Genomic DNA, 25067 nt, shown 5'->3' with positions numbered 1-25067 from the left:
GTATTTGTAGTTTGTTCTTGTGCTGGTGAATAAAATATTGTGTCATCATAACAGTAGCAAATGGGTGCCTGTGTGTATATTGCTGGCGGCTCTTGTCTCGCCTCTGGGCAATGCATTACAGCAGGTAATTACACAGCTTTCCTCCAGACAGACTCTCAAATAGCTCTCTCTCTCTTTCTTCTCTAAGAATTCTTGAAGGCTCAATGCATCAACACCACAACAAATAAAAGGAAGGATGCCTACACCAATTACTTTGCTATTACTGTGGCGCGCAGAGTCATCAAACAGCACAGTAACTGAACATGCCTTCCAATCTACTGTTCTTACATTTATCCAATTTTTTAGATTGAACAATTTCATACAGACTCCTATATTATATCATGCAAAGCAAAGCAACTTGACACTGATTTATTTCTCTGTTCTTTTTTTTATCTGTTAACCTATCATTCCTCCTTATGTTTGGCGTCTTTTCCCTGAGCCCTTTTGTGCCTTTTGACATCCCCTTTTGGCTTCTATTCTCTCTTCCAATCTGTTTTTCTATCTCAGGCTGACTCTTACCCTGTCCTGCCCTATGGACTTGAAGAATTTCCCAATGGACATTCAGACCTGTACCATGCAGCTTGAAAGCTGTGAGTTTTCATTTCTTCCTCTTCCTTTTGTCTCACACTTCTCTTTTTATCTCCCTTTGGTTTCCTCTATTCTACCTTTTGTCTGTCTTGCAAAGTGTCTGTACTGGCTATATTCCAAAGAGTCATGAACACTATCATATCTAATTGCTACCTTTGTGTTTGTGGTAATTTATTACCGATACTGGGAAGTTAATTATAACAATCAAGCTCATAAGGATGTATCGTGGTGTTGAAGCATTTCCTCCCAACAGCAATTGTCCAAGAGTAACAAACAATAGTCAGTAGTTGTGTTTTTACACTAATGTGAGGTTAATATGCTCCATCAGCTTAAGTCTGATGTCCAATATGACATAATAGCTATTTCCAGGTCCAAATGCTATTTAAGACCCCAAATGCAATGGGCAAATTTCTTTCCTTTCTGTCTTTAATGAGGCTCCACTGAGGGTTGAAAAATGAAGATTAGTGAGCTGTTCAAGTGGACTAATCAAGGGTCAACTCCAGGCATCAATGAAATGGAGGATTTAGGAGGCTGAAATAAGTTAGCGGTAAGCAGCCCTCTAGCTAGCTAGATGACATTTAAAGACAACGTACCATGTTCTGGCTTAGGTATTTCTAAATAAAACTAAATGAAAAACATACATTCATGCTTTAACTTTGGATTTAAACAAAGATGATAAAGTAAATATGTACAGTCTCCAAGTTTTAAAGCTTTAGTGTGGTTAGCTTGTAAGTTTCTGTACCCTAACACCTAACCCAAACCCTAACCCTTGCTAGCTACAGATATATTGTTAGGATAAAGAGAACTAGAGATGTCGCTCTGGCTCAGCTCCAGCAAAGTCTTTTTCAAGTGTTATAGTGAAATTGTCAGGTAGAACTGCGAGTGCCCAAATCAACAGATCACATCTATTCAAGTAACACACCACTGCATTATGAGTAAATGATGAGAGCCTTGGACCTCAAAACATACAAAGTCGACAAAAGCAGATGAGCCTAAAACCGTGGAAGTATGCAGAACAACTCCATCTTGCAATCTGGCATTCCTCTTAATGTATCCATGTCAGCAACAAACTGAAGCCAGAGGAATTTTTATGCCACATTAGTTTGTGGAGTGACATGTTATGTGAAAAATGCCCCATAACAAGCACATCTACGGTTTAGTGTGTCCCCATGTAGAGGCTGGTAATGGATGCTGCTGTATCATCGCAGCTCCGTCTCTTCGTTGGAGGATTTGGGGAATTTTCCACTTCAACAACACCAGGCAAACCTGCTCTGTGAGATAGCATTACATTTACCAAACACTAGTCCACTCTCATCCCTAAAAGGCTTTTCTCATCTAATGTTAAAAGAGAAGACATGCTCTCTAAAAGTCAAGCGCAAATCTCTGCTTTGCCTTTCAAAGTATGTAAACTAAGCAGCTACGTGTATCATCAGTGGTGAGGATGCGGACTTTTTTCACCAGAGAAATATAGCGTCTTTGTATCTTTTAACACAATATTGCTACTGACAGCTGTCATTTCATCCAGCAAAACTGATGGCCACTGGCTAGAGATGAGAAACCTGTACGCATGTACCTTTATGTGAAAACCAAGCAGCCATTGTTTCAAAAAATGCTGAGAATTTAGAGCAGTAAATCTGCTACCCTGAACAGCAGAAAGGTCACAGACTAGAAAGCTTGACAGGTATAATAGTAACTAAGGGGCATGGGGCTTAGGAAAAGTCAAGCGTTTTTGCCTTCACATTTTCTGCTCATTTATCAAAAGTAAACAGTCCATGACATGTACAAAAGACAATGAAAATCATTTAAAATGTTGCACTAATAAAACACTGGGTAGGAATAGTATTCTCCTCCTTCAGTCTTTGCTTGCCTTTAGCAGAGATAGTATCTGCCCTCATGGAACCAATTTCCAGGATATAAATAATAAAACTTTAATTTAGTGGCCCTTTTATTATATGTGACCCACCCCCTGTGCCTAGAGGTGACCCAATTTCCCACCATGGGGACGGAAGAATTTAAGTCGAGTGAAGGGTGAAAGAGACAGCCCTTGGACCGTAAAGCTATCTTTTCAGTAACATTTATTCCAAATAAATAAGTCAAGTTTAACGCTTGTTTCACTACCTACATCCTTATCTAAGACAATGGAAACAACAGGTATTAGTTTTTATAGAACAACTCCCCTCTTTGTCCACCAAGTAACATGATTCATTGCTGCAAATTAACACAGGGGCAGATGACAAAATCCAATAGACTAAAACCAAAAATATGAAGCCATTTCACCCTTTAGGAGAGTGAGCAGAAGAAAGACTCAGATAAACAGATGTGTGTCTGGAGCGACAGTGTGTATGTGTGATGTTTTTGTGTTTGGGTAACCGTATCGCATCACACTGCCATTAGAGGAGATGCAATCATTTCTGATTAAAGGCCTGGTGAGGATACTTGGCCTTGTGTTGACAAGTGCTGGTACACCACCCAAGGGTGTGATCACCTTGGCCAGGGCTTAATGTTAAGAGGACATTATTGGTTTTACCACCACTACTGGAGCTGTGGCAACACCATCTGTTAAACATGAAAAAGTGTGAGAGGGAAGGCTGATGAAATAAGGAAAAAAAAGGAGCTATCTTTGGGGTTTGAGAGAGCCAAGGCCAATCTTCTTTCCTGGCCTTTCATGCCACTGGCTTATACAGATGCATAAATAGAGTCAACTATAGGATTCTGCCTTATTCTTAAACATCAAAGCCCCATATATGCAGCTTATACCACTTTGCTTTGCCTTGAGCCATTAGTGTCCAGCAACCGCAATTCTACTTGGGAACTTAAACGATAAGTGGAAAAGCAAGACTAAGACACCACAGCAGAACAGTAGCTGCATTGAGATAGTAGCCTTCATTAGGAGAATGACTTTTTAACATGAAAAGGGTGATGGCATGTGACGAATGGCCATTGCTCTACCTTGCTGAGATATTCTAGACACTCTGGCTCATGAATTTCATTTTTACTGCACCTTGAACACTACGTCGGTTATGTTTTGACGCTGAGCTGCCGAAGACGACCATTTCATTATGTTTGGACAGCATTGGTATTCCCCTTGGCTGTTGCAGCAGGATGTGTGAATGACGGTGAATTCTCCTCGTGAACAAGATAACTGTGTTTTAGCGGTGGTGTTTTTCAGACTGGCTTCACGGGGCTGGGTACAGTATCTTGAATAATTAATATCTTTGTAAGTCAGGCCCTAAAGGGTCCCAGTAGACGTCCATATTATTCAGATATGCAACTCCACATTGTTGTCGCGTGCAGCATGCATTTTTAATACAGTTATAATCAGGCAGCTGTGATAGGGAGCACAAGCCTTGAGATCATGCAAATCAACACATGTATTCATTTGTGTTTTGAGCCTGCGAGCAAAATAATAACTGGCACCTCCTGACTGATCATATCTAAGTGCTTCACTAAGCTTTAAAATCCACAATAAAAATATGCTATGACATACAGTATATATATTCTTTTATGTTTTAGTTTGTGCTTAACTGGTACACTGGCTTGAATACACTAATCAGCTCAGTGTGTGTGTGAACACATACAATATCTCCCACTGTTTTAGGCAGATATGCTCCTCGTGTCCTCTCGTACTCTGTAACCTTCAAACAACCATGACAACACCAGTGTAGCTGTGCTGTGTGTGACCTTTACTGTGACAAACAGGATGGCAGAGGGTAGCTGGTAGCTGGACAGATGGGCAGAGGAACATTACATCACCACGGTCTTCCAAGTTGCATTTTCTCTCTGCCTCTGTCCAAAGTCTCACTTGCCAAGGATTCTGATGTTTTCCCATGCACAGATTTTATACTGTGGTAACAAGCTCCCAGTGAAAAAATGAGGTTAAGGAAGAGAGGAGGAACAACAGTAGTGAGGGGAATATTTATCAGCTACCTGTGCTAGTTACTTGATTTTATCCAGTTTTTTAAAACTATAAACAGACTGTTCTGCCTTTAGTAAATACAGAGTGATGAATGATGCATTTTGCAATGACGCAACCTTGTTTTGATATCTTCTTCTCAGATCTTGTGACAGCATTGTTCATATATTGGTGAAAACGATGCTCTGTAATTGCAATCTCGTCATAGTTTTCCCAACTACAGTGGTGATGTTGAAATATAATCAGGGTTGTTGAAAACTGGACACATTTTAAATATTTTATGTCAGATATTGAATGAGTGAAGTAATGAACAACAGGATATCACATTTCTCCCTTTAGCTCCAGCATGTAATTTTGAAACGCACTGAATGCCGGCCTGACAGAATAGTGAGAAGCATCACCCCACAATGATTTCAAACATTTTGTAATACTGCATTTGTAATATTGTGGATTAATGATATACACCATAAAAAAATATTTTTCCACAGCATTTTTTTTAACAATTTAGTGTTAAAGTGCTTACAGATTTTCCATGTTTTGCTAAATTATAGATTTTAAAAAACCTGTAAATCATAGGAAATCTGTCAGTTAAAACTGTAAATAATGTCCTGTACCAAAATCGGTATATTTTATAAATGACTCTATTAATGCTTCATAAAATTACACTATATTTACTGTTTAAATCACACACACACACACACACACACACACACACACACACACACACACACACACACACACACACACACACACACACCCCAAAAAAAAAAAAAAATTGCACTTTACTGATATTATTTATGTTTGGGGAAAAGAAAACGTATATTAAGCATTTAAAAATGGTGACTTTTTTTTACATTTTGTTAAATTCTGTATATTAGTGTCTGGGCTTTTTTTGTAAAACTTGATAAAAACAGAATTGTTTTACAGATATTTGGCATCATTTCACTGTTTTTGCAGATTTAGAATGTTGAAGTATTTTTGTACAGTGTAGAATTGACTAAGGCAATGTAAGACAGGCACATTTTCCACCATTTCTTCTTTGTATAAAAAATGTTCTCTCTCCCGTCTTTATGCTCTTTTCACAGTTGGTTACACCATGAATGACTTGATCTTTGAGTGGCTGTCTGAGAACCCTGTTCAGGTGGCTGATGATCTTACTCTCCCCCAGTTTGTGCTAAAAGAAGAGAAGGATTTGGGCTACTGCACCAAATACTACAACACAGGTGCATTATAAGTTCCATTTAAAGTGTTGTGAAACCAAGGACGTCATGCTACAATTCCAAATTGTTTTTGTGTGTTTCAGCTGATCATTTCTCCAGAGACACGTAAAGGTTGAGTCAGTTTCCCTTCAGTGACAACAGTAGTTGTTGTGGTTGCTTTATCTGCAATCTGCTGGATAACTATGATTACATGAAATAGAGCTGCTTTTAACAAAAAAATGTACTTTTACACACTTGATCTGCTTCCTTTGCCTATATTTGCATTCTACCTCATCACACACTATTCTGAAAAACTTAATAAAAATGAACTTTTTAAGCAAAACACATTTGAATTGCATGTCTGACATTGTGTGTCTGCAGGTAAATTCACCTGCATTGAGGTGAAGTTCCACCTGGAGCGTCAGATGGGTTACTACTTGATCCAGATGTACATCCCCTCCCTCCTCATTGTAATCCTCTCCTGGGTGTCTTTCTGGATAAACATGGACGCTGCACCAGCCAGAGTTGGTCTGGGCATCACCACTGTACTGACAATGACCACTCAGAGCTCTGGTTCAAGAGCCTCCCTGCCCAAGGTGAGCCCACAGTCGAGCAACAGGCATTGGGGGAAACACATTACAAAGCAACACACCTCTGCTGTCACATTACATGCATCTATGGAGCAGCAATAGAACTCATTTCTTTTCCTAAATTCAACTATAGCATTACAATCCTGTAGCATAACAACACTCACACATGACATGCATTGATAATAACACAATGTACATGTAATAACTAATGCTGCTAACAATAACTCAACAATGACAACATGCTAACTGCACGTGCAAAAACAATATATGACTGACTGAATGCAGGAGCATTTCCTGGCTTTGAAACTATGTGACAGGTAAGCAAACTGCGTGACTAGCTGTGTTCATCATTTTCTTATGCGTTGTTTGTTTTCTCTCTGCTATCCTTTTCTCTCTCCCCTTTATCCTAACCCCAACTGGTCGAGGCAGGTGGCCACCCTCCCTGAGCCTGGTTTTTCCGGAGGTTTCTTCCTGTTAAAGGGGAGTTTTTTCTTCCCACTGTCACCAAAGAGCTTGCTCAAAGGGAATCTTTCTGGGGTTTCTCTCTATAGTTTGACATTTTAAGAACTTCACCTTACTATGTGAAGGGCCCTGAGGTGACTTGTGTGAAATGGTGATTTCTAAAAATTTAATCAATAGTCACTGGAAGCTGTAGTGAAAAATCCAGAATTTCACTGAAAGGAAGTGCTACTTGCATTTGCAATAGCTGCAGTTATCGTGCCAATAGGGCTGGCACTTTTGCCCTGTAACAAAGGAGATGACAACCAAATGAAAGCCGTTGTCAGAGCAAAACTGACTTTTACCAGTGACAAACAGAAATTCAGAACTGAATTCCAGTGACTATCTTTTATCAGGAATGTTTTATCCAGCCATGGATTAATCACTTCCAGGGATCTCACTACAGATACACAGTCCATAGGAGGTCAGATGCCAATTATTGTTAAAGCTAACTTTAGGATCCTTTCTCAATATCCATATCTGGTTACTAAATACCTACAAGGAGGGAAGATCTGCGTTCCAGGTGCCCAGGTGAATAAAATGAGATCAAACATGATGTTTATCTCATATGGTTCCTCAAATAATAACAAATGGTTTAAGCATGCATATAACTTCTGTAATTTATATGCATGCATGTGTATTTTAAAAAAATGTGAATTTTAAAACATTGACAATACAAATGTCGAAGAAGTGTGCAATGCATATGAATGAATATGGTGAATGTGATAAAGAGGAGGTGTTTGTGTGTCTCAATACTGAACCTGCTGGATGACAAAGTGACCTGGATCCCTAAGTTCAGATTTTTAGTCATCACTCTGGTGGTGTTAGATTTCCTTAGTCTTAGGTTTAAAATCTGCAGTTCTTTCAGCTTTAAAAATCAAGATGTAGAGAAGATCTGGAGGTGAGCTGCAGGTCTAAAGAGGACTGAAGAGGCTCAGAACTGACACTTAAAGCATTTATCAGTTCTTACAGGAGGTGGGAAGCATCTCCTGTTGTCTCCAAGAGGACATGAAGTTGTCTTTTGGCTGTAAACATCTGTCTGGTTTGTTAATTGGTGCTCGGCGCAGATGGTCACATGAACAGAAGCCTTGTTAGAGTGACCCAAATGGCTTCATAGGCGAATCTGCAGATGTGAGGAAGGGTCTTACTGTGACATTTTTCTGTGAAGTTCTCCTTAGATTGTTTTCCACAAACTTTGCTGTTGACTTTGTGGTAAAACTTTATAAAAGAGCATAAAAGAAAGGTTTTGTCTATGTCCTTCGTATTAGTTGGGGTGTCTGTGCTGCTGTGTGAGCAGATGTAAGGTTCAACATTATATTGGTACAATGCTTCTCCGGTGATGTTGTGAAGTTACATAAAGATAAATGAATAATTACAGTAACTCATTACTTTCTACAGTGGCTAAATTAGTAAATGAATTACTTTTTGGAGTAACAACATCAACAATGCTACTGATTGTTTTGCGTGACGGTTTGTACATAATGGCAGCCACTGATGCATGATGTAATCAGACACAAACTAGTCAGCCAGGACCGAGAGATGAAGGCATTAGAAAAATCAGTGAAGCACAAAGTGTAATTTCTCTGCCATAGAACCTAAAATATCAGTCACAGAAACCGAAAAAAAGTTATTTTGTAACCAATCTTATGCCCTTCCTTCTCCAAAAGTGGAGTACGTATTAGAGGAAATAGCATTACATAATGCTATCAGCTCAAGAAAAAGGTCAGCAACTAAATAAAAAATATAAACAGGAGCTTGGCCTGAGTTTGAAACTTGTAGACTATTCTGACATTTTGCTTTGACATGTCCCTCCAAAAATGATACATGATTTAGAAATACCATTACCTTTTGTTGCTGATATTTCCTGACGAGGCCAACACAAAGGCACCACGAAACGCTGAATGTCTGAAAATGATTTTGTAAAAGGTATACTGGTGGTGAAACAAGCATTTAAAGGATGGTCTGAATTTGGATGACGTACTGGCGTGTATTTAGTCATGACATAGTGATTTTACATGAGGCTGATACTTATCCAGGACAAACATCGAGACTAATTAGGGAGAATGTGATACGCGAGTCGCTGCCTGTTTGTTTTTCCACGTTTCTCTGCTTGTAACGTATCTGTAACAGTCAGCAAACTGCTGCACAATTGAGTGAAGTTTCCACACAATGTCTGCTCAGTGGGCGTTGCTGATGTGCTGTGACATATCTTCTCTCATGAATGACACGGTCGGGGCGCTGCCCAAGTCTTAGCTGTGGCCTGTCTCATGGCTACGTGTCAGCAGCACACAACCCACTGACTCATTCCAATTCTAGGCCATCACAAAGATGTGTGTCATCGTAGGCCACGGCTGAGGAAGCGTGTGCATTGTGAACGACCCACGAATTATCCATCAGCCTTATTGATCGGCTATTGATTACCCTGTGACCTTGTCTGTTCCCAGGTGTCCTATGTGAAGGCCATTGACATCTGGATGGCAGTGTGCCTTCTATTTGTGTTCGCCGCCCTGCTGGAGTACGCAGCAGTTAATTTTGTCTCGAGGCAACACAAGGAGTTCATCAGGCTGAGGAAAAAGCAGCGGCAGCAGAGAATAGTGAGTGTAAATCACAAACACGCACACAAAAGGGAAACAAGCACATTGAAACACTGTCACACATGAAAAGTAAGCACAAGGAACACACACACATAAGTCCTTGTCAGGCCACATAACATTGACTTATGCCTCTTGTTATTCTGGGATGCTGTATATTCAGGAATAGACAACATCAGCACGCTACAGCTGGCTGTCATATTACATGAGGAAGATCTGCTCATTTCAGTTCAGCTCGTTTCCATGGCAAGCGATGACCTGTGAGGTGCCTTGCGATCCTTTACCTCTGTCACTACATTTGAGAAACAGTTTTTCCACCAGCGTTGTGGCACCAGGAGTCCCTCAACATCTCTATTAATTATCTCTCTATTTGACATGTTTGGACAGTGTGGCAGAGGTCTCTTCTAGTACTTATACATCTTTAAAATGCTTCTCTGCCCTGTGCTCTAATAAGGAATATTTGAAAGGAAAAAAATTTAACTTTGGAAAATAGGCTTATTTGTCTGTGAAATTTGAAGCTACAGCCGGCAGCTGGTCAGCTTAACATAGCATAAAGGCTGAAAACAGGGGAAATCATCTAGCGCAGCTGTGTCCAAAAGAAGAAATAAATCTGTCCATCATCAACTCTCGAGTTTACCAATTTAGGTTACACTTCATTTGCGTAATTCATACCAAAAAAGAAAGTCCTGGATGCCATTTTGTGACTACCCAGTGTTATATATGTCAGACTACTTTTTGGCTGGGAGCAGTAAATTTCTGGAGCTTCTTCTTACAAGTTTTAGAGCCCCTCTGCTTCTAATCATAATGCCAAGCTAAGTTAACTGGCTGCTGACTGTAGCTTCATATCTCATGGACAGAAATGACAGTAGTAACCACACAGCATTTTTTATAGGACGCTATTAGACTCCAAAACAATTTCCAACAATGATTTATAAGTTCGAGGTAACTATTTGGATTTATAAATGTTAATAAACCGGTTAACAACAGACCTATTTGTATGCAGAGTGTTATGATTACAAGGTTGTGAAAACAGTCTATGTCTAAAACTTGCCTCACTGTGTCTCATTTTATTCATGACAAACATTTATGACAGAAAACGTGGCTATTATGAAGTGACAAAACAAGCACCTTTTATTTATGTCCATTTTCCAGTAAATGAGCAAGTCTGCAATTATACTCTCTTAATGTTTGTGAAACATGAATGAAGGTCTTTCTAATACACAATAAAGTCTGCAAACGTAAATACAAACAAGTTACTTGGAAATGGATGCCTAGATGTACAGATTGTGCATAAAGCAAATGATAATGTCAAAGAAAACACCAGAAAAGGGGATTTTTATAGCCTTGCAACTTACTTTTTCGACTCAATATTGACTTATTAATCGCCAACATATTAATACCTGGTTTATTAACATTAATTAATCATCAATTCCAACTCTAACCTTCTAAAAAGTATTCATTAGTAATTTTGGCTTTTGTTTTGGACTTTGGCATCATTTTTTATGCAAACTTACACCTGCTAAACTACATCAGAGCAACAACTAGCCAACAGCTTGTAAGTTGACAAATAAAAACGTTCAAAGAGAGGTGAGAGACACTGTGGTGTTTGCCTGAAGAGAAACAGACAGGACATCTTGAAAATCCCATTACACAGCTCAGAGACTGGGCTGCCTCCCAGACTCATGGCAAAGTTCCCTGTAAATGCAGAAGAGTCCAGCAGATTTACTGGGCAGTCTGCCCTCCAGCATCGATACAGCAGAGAGAAAATGATGGTCTGTAGAGGGAAGGACTTCCCCCTGTCCACATCAGCTGCACAATTACTCCCACTGAGGAGTCTGAGGTCACTAACTATCCATCTGAGAGGTATTGACGCATGGCCCAATCTGTTGTACTAAAGGAGACGTCGGGAATCGGATGGAGCCGACAAATCCCAGCCCTACCGAGGCTTAATCAATGCAATTTTCCATCCCTGTTCAGCTTAAAAAACACCTGAGATTTCAAACAGCCACTCTATAGCAAGTACTGTTGATCTACCAGCCTTCAGAAAGACAAAAAAATAATCTGTCCTTCCATTTATAGCCTTTACAGAAATAGCTTGAACCGGCTCCTTGAGGATTCTTTCTTTGTCTTCAAAGCCAGTTCTCTTAACTCACAGCTGCAGATAATGTCCTGTATTATCAGACTCACAGTGCCTCTTTAATTAAAAGCCGAGAACGTCTGCTTGAGTTTGTTGTTTGGATTTGAAGTTTGCATATTTTATCGCTGCATTTTTGCCATGGCGCAGGTTCTTTTTATTATTTAAATGAAGCCCTGGCAAGTCTTGTTTCCTGCAAAATGAGAAGTCCTGTGTCCAAAATAGATTGTGAATTTAACACAAATTAATTTCTTCTTAAATAAAGAAACTAACAACCTCTTGTTTTACAATAAATGATGGGATAAGAAGCGATAATTACTGTTTCATTTTGTCCACCTTCCTTTCCACTGGAGGCCAGTCAGCCTGGGAGTGTTGAGTCGTTACGGAAAGCCAATGACATCCCCGGTAACAACTCAACCTACAGGAATCTGAATCAGCACTGCAGCGCCTGTGTCAGGGTAAAAAAAAAAACCCTGTGTCAACCCTGACCTTCCAACCCAATTTTTGTCCATGCCTCCAGCCTCCCAAATTGATTGTGTTGTGCAACTTTCACCTCATATATGAATTTATTCTGGCCTCTCTCCCACAACCAAACCCGTCTCTACAGCCTCTGTAGCCGTCTCCCTCTGACCTCCTGCTCCTCTATACCAGTGTGGCTTACTTGGAACTTTCCCCTATGTGTGACCTGTTTTAAGGCTAATTTAAATTCAACATGAATTCTTTCCCTTCTTTCCTCTCCTTGTCATTAAATATTTTACCTCCTTCTCGGGGATGCTCTGCGAAAGTTTTGACATTTACTTAGACAGCACGATATTTTATGTTCTACCTAATTGTCTAATTTTAAGCAGAAGTCTCGCAACTTGGGAACTACTTGTATTTACTCCCTTGCTTTTGTTGAGAATGTTGCTACCACTCTCACATGTGTAGGGTAATAATGAAGCTACAGCCAGTAGCTAGTTAGCTTCACGTATCAAAACATAGCTTGCCTGGCTTTACTGCAACAAAAACACCTTAGAACCTCTAAGTGTTCCAGTTATTTTTTTGTGTGTATAGACTAAGTGGAAAAATTAAATATTTTTTAACAAACATTTTCCTTACTGTGAGCTCATTTTTCTGTGCAATATAAAGTCCTGCACCTCTATTGAAACAGAACAACCATGACAAGAAATGCATAATTCTCAGAAATGTGTCTTGCACAATTTGACACAGTTATAATGCAATGTGTCATTAAAAAAGAGAGGAAAAGACAAAATTAAATATGTTTAATTGTTCATTTTACAAAAACTCTGGAATCAACATGCAAGACATTTTCCAGTTTTTCCAACAGTGGTTTAACATGTTGGCTCTACACATTTCACTACATCCATACTTGTACCCATACGTGCTCCTATCTGCTTTGTGTGGCGTCGCCTGAAAAGCCCCTGAATTTTTGTCATGCGATTGCTGGTGACAGCTAAGTCACTGATGGCTCGTGGTTCCATCATGAAGAGCAATGAGTACATTTTTTTTGTTTCAATACACACTAGTATTGTATTTTTATTAAATGAGACATGAGAAAAAAGTGATTTTAATGAAGTAAGACAATTTTTAGCAGAATTTTTTCCCCAAGTGAACTCTACATCGCACATCATTAGTTAAAAGCTCAAAATCCAATGATTTTTGCTATTTTTGACTGTCTCTGGCTCTGATAAACCCATTCAGATGGGAGACTGGTATCAATATCATCTAACTCTCAGCTAGTGAATAAGCACAGCTCCCAAAATGTCAAATGTTTTAATGATCTTTAGTTACACCTAAACATGAACACTCAAATGATTGGATTATGCTGCAGGTGTCGACTGTTTTTACTGAACTTGGAAAATCTAGTTTCACTCACTGTGCACCTGTAACATGGAAAAACATGCAGAACAATGTAAAGCTTGATTCATTTTACCCTTAGGGCAGGTCTGGTTTTTAATTTCATCTTTTTTTTTTAACCTTGTTTTGTTCTTGTTTGAATTTATATATTTTTAATGAAATGTTCTAATTATTCTACATGTTTAAAATTAAATACGTTCTGGTCATTTTTATCCAAGTTTCCTACATGCGTGTCGACATCTTTTATTTATTTACTCTGCTTTATTGTAAATGAGACCTCCGTGCCTCTGTATATTCTGAGTTTAAGTAAAGATTTACCTTGTCATCGACTAAAAACAACCGTTTTCACTATAACTTTATCCTCCACAGAGCACAATGTGCTAATCAGAGCAGGTTTAACTGATCTTAAGCCAACAAACCAAAGTCTGTAGCTGCTACTGAGGACACCGAGCAGAAACGATGAGCACCTATTATCTTTAGGGAAACGCACCATTAGACTTTCGCACATGATGTACTGTATCGTTTAAGAAAAACCAAAGGGATAATTAAGCTGCGCTAGAAGAGCTACAACTCCCCATCCTCCTGTTGTACCGTGCAATTTGTCACCGGGGCAACAGATAGTTAGCAATCGTAAAGTTATTCACAACCAGGCGACTGCGAGAAGGAGGAAATTTGTAGTAAATTAAGTTAGCAGCTCCCTTCAGCTGAACTGTGAAGGTCCAAGCAAAGGGCAGCTGGCAGAGATCAGAGGGAGGGAAAGTGTTTTTAAGGACTAAATGAATATACTCTGCAAGAGAAGTTTAACAGTATGAGACAGGTGGAGACAGGTGGGAAATACATAAGTAGCACTCGATGTGTGACAGGAGGTGTTGGTGTCTTTCTGCCAAGTCTGTCCGGCACCGAGATGCGAAGGTCGGCAGAGAACCAGAGAGCTGCCAGGGTCAGCAAGACAGAAACAGAGAGAGGCGGGATGCAGGGATCAGAGCTTTCAGGGCCCTTCACACCGACTACTAATCATCCAATTTAGATCCCACATCTTCACTTTCCGCTGCTAAAGTGAATCTCTCAAAGTGTCAGAGGGCTGTCAGAGTTAAGCTGCATGTCTATTAATATTCTCTTCAAAGGGCGGGAGCTGTGTCTCATTCACTGTAAAGAAAAAAAAAAGTGCAGCACCATTCATCAAAGCATAATGCCAAGTGGAAGCTTTTTTTTGGTGAGATCATGACTTTATTAATATTTTGAACCGTTTTATTAACATTTTGAAAGGTCTATCATTATGCAACTTTGAGAGGAGCTGCAAAGGAGAGATGGAGGTTAATTTTTTGATTAACTTTCAGAATGACAAATTTTCTTTTTCCTCCTAATGAAGATGCCCTCTGATGCCCCTTTTTTTTAGTGGTGCAGGAACTTTAAAAAGCCAGACTGATTAAAGAAAATTTACATAAAAGGTAATAACTGCTCGAGCACCCTTCACCTTCCTCTTATCAAGCATCTGTTTTCATGAAAAAGATATGTCTGGTGATGTTTGAAAAAGCCATAAGGTCATTTAACAACACTTATACGTACATTTCCATAATGTTGAAATACTACTAATAAAGCTGCACTGCAGAAAAAGAAGCCATAATGTTATATAATTATGTTATATTTGTCTATTTTGGCATCCAGTTGTATCATTTTCTATTTTCATATAATATAAATTCATTAGTATTTTTCTTGTTTTGCAGCACAAGGCATTTTTGTCATTTGTGTCAAAACAAATATATTACAAAATATAGCTGCTCCTTAGGTAAAAGTTGGGTTTTTTTGGTGCTTTTTAAAATATTAAGGGAGTGTGAGGACTTTTCAAATGCGCTCAGAACTTCCTACTTCAACGTCTCCAGTAGTTCAAAAAGACTCAGGTGCTTACAGCTGTGACCCAAATTTATGTACATATGTCAGAAGTTGACACATCATCTGAAAGATTAATTCTCAAAGTCAAACATTTCAAGGGTGGTTTTTGCCTCCTCTTCGTGCGGATGTTCTCACTCTGTTGCACTCTGCTGCCCTTTCGTGCCGCGACACCCCAAACGCATTTGGGAATCAGCCACCGAGCGGAAATGTAAGAAGCTGTATGCTAATTATTGTTGACAGCAAGAAGCCAATCTGTTTGTCCCTGTGCTTCGCTCCGCAGGAGGAAGAACTGGTGAGGGAGAGCCGCGGTTTTTACTTCCGGGGTTACGGACTGGGTCACTGCCTGCAGACCAAGGACGGCGCCGCTGTGGAGGGGGCCACCGTCTTCACACCCCCACCGCCGCCCGTCACCATGTACGACGGAGAAGTACTCCACAAGCGTTTCGTGGACCGAGCCAAACGCATCGACACCATCTCCAGAGCCGTCTTCCCCCTGAGCTTCCTCATATTCAACATCTTCTACTGGGTCACCTATAAAGTGCTGCGACACGAGGACATCCATGCAAATTTGTAAAACGCTCTTTGCCGATACCAGATGTTACATTTTACTTTGTTTTTTTTTCCTTCTCTCAGAACCAAAACTGCCTGTCAGATCTACATTACAGTGAGGAAACGTGTCAAGGGGCATATAGTATGTGCCTCTCAGAACCACTGCTAAAAAATTTTAAAAAACACTCTGTGCTCAGGTGCGTCTTCAGGATCTCAGATAAGGAGTGATTAAGAGGAAAGACTGGGTTAAGCTGCGCAGATTCAGACTGGTGTTGTTTGTTATTACCCTCTCCTATCTGTCTTGGTTGGACTCGTCTGGATTACAACAAAGACAAAACACTGCTGGTACTCGTGCGTTCGTGACCTTTGGTTCAGATGATGGAGCTCAGAGAAGATGATCCTGGCTGAATGAGACATACTGACTTGAATTTTGACACTACGCAGCTTTGAATGAATGTTTTTGACAACTAAAAAAAAATAGTAATAATGTTTTTTTTACAACTTTAGACTATTCAAATGGGTGCATATGGCTGTGGGGGAGGGGGGAGGAGTGGGTCTTTGATATTTATGAATATTCAATAAGTGATGACGACTCAATTTAGCTATGTGTAACAAGAGATTATATATCTAAAAACAGTGTATAAAAGTGTACATAAACAAAGCTGTTCATTAAACTGCACAAAGCACAAATATGTATTTCCTTTTGTCTAAATTTAAATAAATTGATATTCTGCCAGGAAACAAGAAATGATTTTGCTTCTCTTTAACCTGAATATTCAGCTGATTACTTTTAAAATAGATGCGCTCAAAGATGCTTGTGCGAAGTGCATTAGAAATGTGGTCACTGGATAACTGCATGGCACACAATTACTTTCCCATTTCAGTTCTTTAATAGCCCCCATCAGCTCAAAAATCCCAAGAGGAAAGAAACCTTAAAGCACGAGAGGAAATCAAATTCTGCAATAATACACATTGTAAATGTTGCAGATGTAAAATAAGTAACCAGTTCACATCCGCACTTTTGGCTCTTTATAAAGCCATTTTATCGCGGCCGCAGTTCTTCCCTGTTAAAATACACACTTGCATAATAAATCTAAGAGGAACTTACTGGGAAAAAAATTGCATAAGAGCTGCCGTTTCTTTCCCAGTCTCAGGAGTGGCTTTGAAGGTGTGGAAATGCAGGGATGCGGTGGAGGGGGAGCATCGCCAGTGATGGAGGACGAATGGGTTTTTTAATGGGAAATCAGAGGGTTGTTTTATCAACTAATGAGTTTGAAAAGGGCTTGGTGTTCCACTGCTAATGACAATGAATTCAGAGAGGCAGCTGGAGCCTACTGTCCCTTTGTCGGCAATCCTAATCAACTCCTCTGTATTGTATGGCTCCCCTGGTAATGAAAAAGAGTGTGTGGGAATCTGTAAGTGTATATATGTGTGTGATTTCATGCTATTCTTTGTTTCTGCTCTGTTATCTCGCTGTTCTTATACTGATCCAGATTTTTAAACTTTATCCTGCTTTATATTTTTTGTTGATCGTCTTTTTTCCCCCATATGTAAGATGGTGGCGTTTACATCTTGGCCGCATAGATACAGAAAAAAAACAAGAGGATCCCGCTCACTGCTTTGGATGGCTGAAGGACATAGTAGCTTGACACATTCCCTGAAGTCCTTCATACTTGGCCCTGACAGCTTAAGTAGATTTCTAAAACAGAAAGTAAGGGCAAGCAAATGTCAAAAATATTGGCTGTTTCATGTCACTGGCATTTCATTCCCCATCCTTTAATCCCCAACTCTTAAGGCCTTCAGTTCGACATTTGGAGAAATATCCTTATTTGCTTTCTTGCATTGAATTAGTGGAGACTATCCTAATGTCTGACTGTCTCTATCCAAAGGTGACCAAAGCTATCTATTCACAAGTGTAAAGCTCACTAATTTACACTGTACAGCTCATTTGTTTGATCCATATAAAAAACAAAAGGAAAAAAAGTACATTGTGGTGTTACTGGGGGTTATGTTAGATGACCAGCAACCACTTTGTGTCTTTGAACCACTGCGAGCATTTTGTTACCTCTGGACAGAACCAGCTTCTCATGTTTCCACTGAGTTTATGTCAAGACACTCTGTGACAGTGCCAATGCATTTCTTGTGTAATGACTCCAACTGTCACCATCTTGGCCGTGAATAACTCCTCCTAACTCCAAAAATGAGCAGAGGCAGAGTATGAGTGGAGCTGAGGTGGGCCATGAATGGACTTTCCTGTGATGGCACCCACCTTTTAAACAAAGGAGCCATTCTATCAATTACGTATTTAAAGAAATGAGCTCTATAAAAATCCACCCCCAGTACAGTTATCACTAGAAGGGAAATAAGCTGTGGAGACCAAAAAAGTTTTTCACACAGGCTGTGAACTTGTGTATTTCTGCTGCAAAGTTGAACATTTTAATATGAAAATCAGTGGTCATTGGCTCACTTTTTGAGTCAACTTCAAGTGGCCATTTGTGGAACTGCAGTTCTGGCATTTCCACAATGGCTTTACTTTATCAGCCCCAGAGACTAACGGTCACTGGTTTCCAGTCTTAAAGCCAATTCATGCTTTCTGCCTCCACAAAGGTACACATCACTTAAATATTGTTACCCACTCAAATCAATGAGGGTCCATGCAGACCATCCACACTACAAGTGCATGTGTCAACAAAACAAGTGCTGCTTAAAACAGATACTTGGTATGAAGAGAAACTGTACAAGAAGATTCTTGCCCATCCACACCTTTCTAATTCATGAACATAGGTGTAATTCATGTAGTCACTGCTGGACTTTGGAGGTGCTTTGGATTTTACATGCTTCCCTTCCCAGATATAGGACAGACAAAATGGGAAGCTCTAAGTTCTCCAGAAATCTTGTGCTATGCCCAATCAATGTACTCGGCACACCTCAGGAATAATCAGAGTAACGTGCAACAAAAGTTACAGCCAAACTTTCAGAATTATCCTGTGTGTTTTTGGGGTTTGACAGGCGAGGCATTAAGACCTATGGTAGTATGAACACAGACTTTCTGATTTCGGCTTATTGACCTGTGCACACAGAAGCATGAGTTAGCCTTGAATGCTAACCAGCCAGCTGTTGCCTTCAAATTGAACAGACAGACAGACATGAGATTTTGTCATTTCATTCATTTCATACGTGCCAGCGCACAAGAGAGTCCTTCAGGATCACAACAAACCATTGCCAAACTTAAGCAAATACCCTATGACAATCACCATGACTACATTTTCCCAATAGGCTTCATCTCATCACACTGCAGGAAAATTGTTTTTGTAACAGAAACAAACAGACATAGAAGGAAAAAGAGCAAATATTTCACTACAATTAGACTTATAATCTGCACAGATCCACAAATTTGAAATGTGCAGCATCTCTTCCCCCACAATTCATGTTATCCACACGGTCATCATGACATGGGCTATTATGAACAGGTAATTCAAACGCATGATCCTTGACCACGTAGGCTGATAATATTTCATAAAGACCACTGCTATCACCACACAAAAAAACAATTATCAACAGAGCGACAAAAATGAAAATCCACAACACTTGAACTGAGGTAGCAACAATAGAAACTGCACTCACAAAGCTGCTATTCAAAGGTTAACAGCAGAGATGATATGACAGTGTGGGCGGTTTGTGTGGACATCTGTGAGAGAGCAAGAGAGAAAGACTGTGTTTAGGCTTGCTTTCTTTATTTGAAGAGGCATCTCTCCTTCTTGACAAAGATGTTAGTGTCAGCATTATAAAACTCATTTGTCTGGCCCTTCAGTTTTATGAGTCTCTCATTCTCAATTGATATGAAAGCCAGAGATGACAGTCTTCCTCAGTACTTCCTTCTGTGTTTGTAAGTCTTTAGGTGTTTGAACACAAAAAATGGCCTTGAATGACATTGTAGTAGCTGAAATACCAGTTTTAGGAATTTGATGCTTCTGAAACAGGCTATTGAGGATCATTTTCATTGTCTTTGAGCATGTGAACTTCCAGCCCGATCTCACGGGGATTCGTGAAACTGTCACGTAAGTTTTAGTTTCGGTTTCGTGTGCACCAACACGATTTCGTCATGTTTTTCGTGCCGCTCACCACGAAATGCACACCAATGTATTTTAAACGGCGGACTTTTCGTGCCACTCAGAACGTATTTCAAAAGAATGTGTATATTATATTTTTAATGTAAAACCGTGGCGAATCCAACGCTATATTTTGCATGACATCGTCCCTAAACATAACCCTAACCATAACCCTAACCATAACCTAACCATAAGCCGGTGGTACACTTACCAATTTGCATAGGAATTTCAAGAATGTCCGGCGGCCGGCGGCCGCAAACGCGATCACACAAGCAGTATACGCCGATGGACAGCTTAGATCGTCATGAATCCGCCGGTATAAACCACTTTCAGATGTGATTACCACAGCGAAAAACATTTCGTGGTGAGCGGCACGAAAAACATGACGAAATCGTGTTGGTGCGCACGAAACCGAAACCGAAACTAAAACTTACGTGACAGTTTCACGAATCCCCGTGAGACCGGGTTGAGCATCTAATAAGGCTAGCTTTTAGTCTGACAAGCCAAAGTACTTGCTGTATTTCACACCGCTTCTCAATTTGGCGTCAAAGCTCACTTTTTACAGACTTTAACAAGCGTTTTACAGTCAAGGATGTTGTAGGTTGTGGAAAAACTTCATAGATTGGAACCACTCCTAGAAAAGGTTTTTAAAACGAGTCACACAACTGGCAGTAGATGCTTAAGGCTTTCAAAGTGTCACTGAAACAAAAGGAACCGAATCCAATGTTCATTACTTTGGTGTGGAGATTATAGAACAATGAATCTGCTTTGGTGAAAATCACATTGCATTCAATGCCATAAATTGAATCCAGAGGCCATAGTTAGTGCCTCTCCATCCGAATCATCTGGGTTTTGTAGGATAAGATTGAGCACAAAGTTCTGCATGGTAGAACATGATGGTCTGAACAAGCCTCGAGTTCCATCTGCTCGCTGCTGCCTTAAGAATGCAGTAAATTGGCGCTTTTCATAAAAGTGCTAAAAGAAGTTTTAAGGCTTTCTACATTCTAAAACATGATCATTTAAATATAGAAGTTAATCAAAGGTTCGTAGATCCATTGGTATCTCTCAACTCAAATGTAATCTCTAATCAATATACCAAAGCAAAATAGTGTTACTAGTAGTGTCCTCACCATTAACAATTACCTTCCCTTCGCTGAGAGTCAGTGATTTGTTCTGATACTGATGAGGAAAAAAAAGAGCATATTTGTTGCAAAATAAGAAGCTTGTCTAAATCCACAAACCCTGACTGACACATGCAAAAAAAATTCCAAAAAATTAAATGGTTTTGGCACATTACTCTTCACCGCCTCTTGCAGAAAACAGCATGTCCCCTCAGAATGAGCGTTATTTTTGAGGGAACAGGAAGACTAATGGGTTCCAATAACACAACATCTTCACTCTCCTGACCAGATTCACACGCTAACTTTCATTACCACAGAAAATCCCAAGAGTGTAATGACTTTAATAAACACACCCCCACAGCTCTTAACCCATCTCCTGTCACGAGACGACAAAAGGAAACCAAAGCTATCAAACTGTCCGATTTGTAAATTAATCCCAACAGAAGGATGGACCCAAATGAGAACATTAAATATTCATTGTTCTGACTGGCTGTAGACGCCTGCAGTGCTGTGTTGTGTGTAGGTGCTTTTGAGGGCCTTCTCTGGGGAATGCTTTATGCTGATAAATGACATAGACACATTTAAGCCACGCGGTTGTGTATAAATAAGCATACAATGAGCACACGAGAAAAGAATGTGCATTTGATGAAGCGGCTGGTCACCATGTCCAAAGCATGCCCCTGCTGTCTCCCTTGGGGGTAATCAACATGCTTTCCTCCTCCTCCTCATTTCAGCTGAATGTCAATGGTGTCAGAGCTAGAACTGATGTGCGAGCTTTAAAGAGAGCAGCCTAAGACCTGTATTCAATACTGCTGTCCCTTACAGCACCGACTTCTTACCCTTTTACCGACATTAAAACATAGAAACACACACGCAGACGCAAAATTCAGAATTCTACAACAATCAGCAATTCACTGTATGAGCCGTTATCTTTCAGTTCGTCTACATTTTTTCTGATCAGTCTTTAGATTTTTTTTCTTTAAATTTTGCCCTGAACCAGTTTCTGTAATGACAACGATCCTGATTTTATTTTATTTTTTTAAATATTTCAACTAAAAGAAAAAAGCATATATAAAAGAATAGGTCAAAAAAACATTATCAGAATTTTAATCTGTCAAATCAGTAAAACCACACATTAAATCCAAGAAAAACACCTCTGCATTTCTAGGAAACTGTGCAGCCTATTAGATGACTGCTGGGTGAAGAAATAGCAGCTAAGGGGGAAATATCAGCGTCTTTTGACAGTGATGAATTAATGAAACAATGCTACTCATGTCACCGTTAAATATATGAGTGTAAACAGAAGAAACTGCTTGCTCCACACAGCATTGTGGATGCAATCCTCGTGAATGTCACCCAGCACATGGAAAGACATATCCTGCTGTGTAAACACACTTTTTTCCCCCCGTGAGGCTACTTGAGACATCACTGCCGTGTGGGCGCTGCAAAGGTTTAATGCAAATATCCTGTTGATTCCATAATGCTATGACACATAAGTATGCATGTAGTCGCGTCCTCGTGTTTTTCTTGGGTTTTCTGTTGGATTTTTATTGTAGACACATATTTATCTGAAATTGTTTGTTACAGCACTACTTAAATATTACAGAAAATACGTAGTCACAGTCCTATTTCTGATAACAGCATTCGGTCACATTCATGTGCAAAATTGCCATGTGCATCACTGTAAACATAGGTCACTGCTGCCACGTTACAGTATAGTTCAGTTTCTGCTTACTGTGTGTAGAACGCTATAGCTGTAATTTACTTAAAAGTCTGCCCAGTTAAAAGATTTGCTTTTGTTTTAAAATGGCTCTTCCATATTTACATTTGAGCATTTATTTGCAGTTTAACAAATTCTCTCCATGCTCTGCCTAAAAAGGATTACAGTTTATTAGTGATGCCGCTAATAAACTATATAAATAATAAATAAGAACCTTTGAATTATCTGTGAGAGTTTTGTATATGTTGTGTAAAATATTCAGTTCTTAGCATACACTGTGCTCCTGTATTTCTCTCTTCTGGACTAACCTCGACTTCTGCAAGTCAGCCAGACTTCTCCTGGGAATTGGACTGAAACATAAAATGCATGGTGAGGTTCAGCAGTTCGTACGGGCTTCAGCTGAAGTTAATGGTAGATGTAACGAATATTAATCAAGATATAAGTGGAATGTATCCAAATCTGGAAATATTAACCCTATTTACCTTCATATTCCACCACTGAATGTGACACAAATGACCCAGTTTACTCATTCATATTTGTTAAAGGCTGATAAACACATTTTTCACTTGTGTAGATGTGAGTCTGTGTTTACTGCATACTGCGTCAAAAAGCAATGAGGCCTCATGTAAAGCAAAACAACGCAGAAGTATCTCTTTCTCGTTTTCAAGGATTTTCACCACACCTCATTTCACATTCATACTCTATGTGCAAGACAATTTTCTACTGAATATTTTCAACATGGAGTCATCTCTTTTGGAGCCACCAGCCCAAAATGTGATGTGGTGAATCAAAACCACCGATTAATGTACGATAATGAAAAAGTCACATTCCTGAAGCTGAGTGCACTGTAGGCTGAAAAAGACATGAGAAAGGAGTGGACCCAATGTTGCTACGGCGAGCAATGCAAAAGATGAAGCCATCGACAAACATTTCTGCTGTTCTTCTTGCACCTACAGCATTCGCTGCATTTGAGCTCCGTTGGCATTTTTGCATATGCACCTCTGACAGACAACCTTTTAACATCAGCCAGATAACCGAGGCAAAGGCAAATGTAAGCAAACGCATGAAGCTGAGAGGAGCTGACAAGTCCACCCTCTTTGCATGAGTCAAGAAGGTTGATGCAGCATTGATGCACAAGCAGCCGGATTTTTCAAAGGCGGTCAGATAGGCATCCAGGCAAGTTAACTTTGAGGAATTTAAATCATATCTTTGAATACCTGCTATAAATATGCTTTCCTTTTTATTAAATTTGAAAAATGGAGTTGCGTTGCTTCTTCAAAACACACGCTTTCAAGAACGCAGCGGGAAAAACCTGCACTTCAAGCAGCGCTGAAAAACTCATCCTACTGTATACTTGTACAGAAAACCCTATGCGGATTCATTTCCGTTAATCCCTCGCGGTGCTTCTACATTTCTGTAATTCCAACATCTGAGAGAAGCCCCACAGCTGGGAAGACTGCAGCTCAGGGTTTACATGGATAATGGTTATGGACGTATATGTGCGCACTGTATCTTCTTTGTGTGCGAACAGGAGAAACAAGGAATTAGTCCCTTCCCAGTCAGTCTATAGAGAGAATAGGCACCAGTCAAAATTATGTCAACCTCCTTTGCTTTCAAAGACCTTCACCAATTCTTGGGGAGAGCTAAGTAGAAGATTGAATTAGGAATGACAGCAATTCTTCAAACAAGATGCCAGAAAAATTGCAATCACTTTCATGTAGCACAGTGTAGCCTGCAGAATATAAGTCTACTGTGTAAGGCCTCTTGTGATCTGTTCCACCAAATAGGTTCTTTTTTCTCAGAATATTTCCAGTGGTGTCTATTTAAATAACTGTTTACAGCCTACAGGGATTAAACTGGCAAATATTACATCAAATGTAAAATTTTAAACATTTCTTTTGGGTCTGTTTAGCAGCAAAATAATAAGCAGAGCACTTGCGGCTTAAGTCCACCGGCACAATTAAAACCATATGTTGGATGTGTGCTGCAATAAGACGAGAACGCTATCCAAGTGTAGTGGTGGACTCAGCTGGGCTGCAGGAACCAGCTTCTGCTGTATTTAGGTAAAACCTCAGTAATTTTACTTGAACGGGATGTTTTAATGCACTGATTTTACTTCTAATGAAACCTCTTTTCATTCAGATATTGGTTCCTTTATGCAGCTAAATGATCTGAATACTTCTTACAACGCTCATAAAAAGAACTTCATCATGACAGAATCCCTTCCCTGTATCTTCTCTTCCGTGCACTTCATCTCATTTCTCGTCTT

General features: G+C 39.7%; 1 protein-coding gene across 1 annotated transcript in view; it reads left to right on the top strand.

The window, feature by feature from the left end:
• glra4a (glycine receptor, alpha 4a) overlaps positions 1-17365 on the top strand; it is a 57107-nt gene extending 39742 nt beyond the window's left edge. Inside the window, exons 5-9 of the mRNA XM_022214095.2 lie at positions 547-629; positions 5626-5763; positions 6121-6335; positions 9272-9421; positions 15580-17365. Of these exons, the coding sequence (XP_022069787.1) occupies positions 547-629; positions 5626-5763; positions 6121-6335; positions 9272-9421; positions 15580-15873 (880 nt within the window). The 3' untranslated portion in view covers positions 15874-17365. The remainder of the gene's footprint in view (positions 1-546; positions 630-5625; positions 5764-6120; positions 6336-9271; positions 9422-15579) is intronic.
• The last annotated feature ends 7702 nt before the right edge of the window (positions 17366-25067 follow it).

The sequence above is a fragment of the Acanthochromis polyacanthus genome, chromosome 10, assembly GCF_021347895.1.
Source record: "Acanthochromis polyacanthus isolate Apoly-LR-REF ecotype Palm Island chromosome 10, KAUST_Apoly_ChrSc, whole genome shotgun sequence".
Taxonomy (NCBI): Eukaryota; Metazoa; Chordata; class Actinopteri; family Pomacentridae; genus Acanthochromis; species Acanthochromis polyacanthus.
This window is presented reverse-complemented; position numbering and strand designations above follow the sequence as displayed.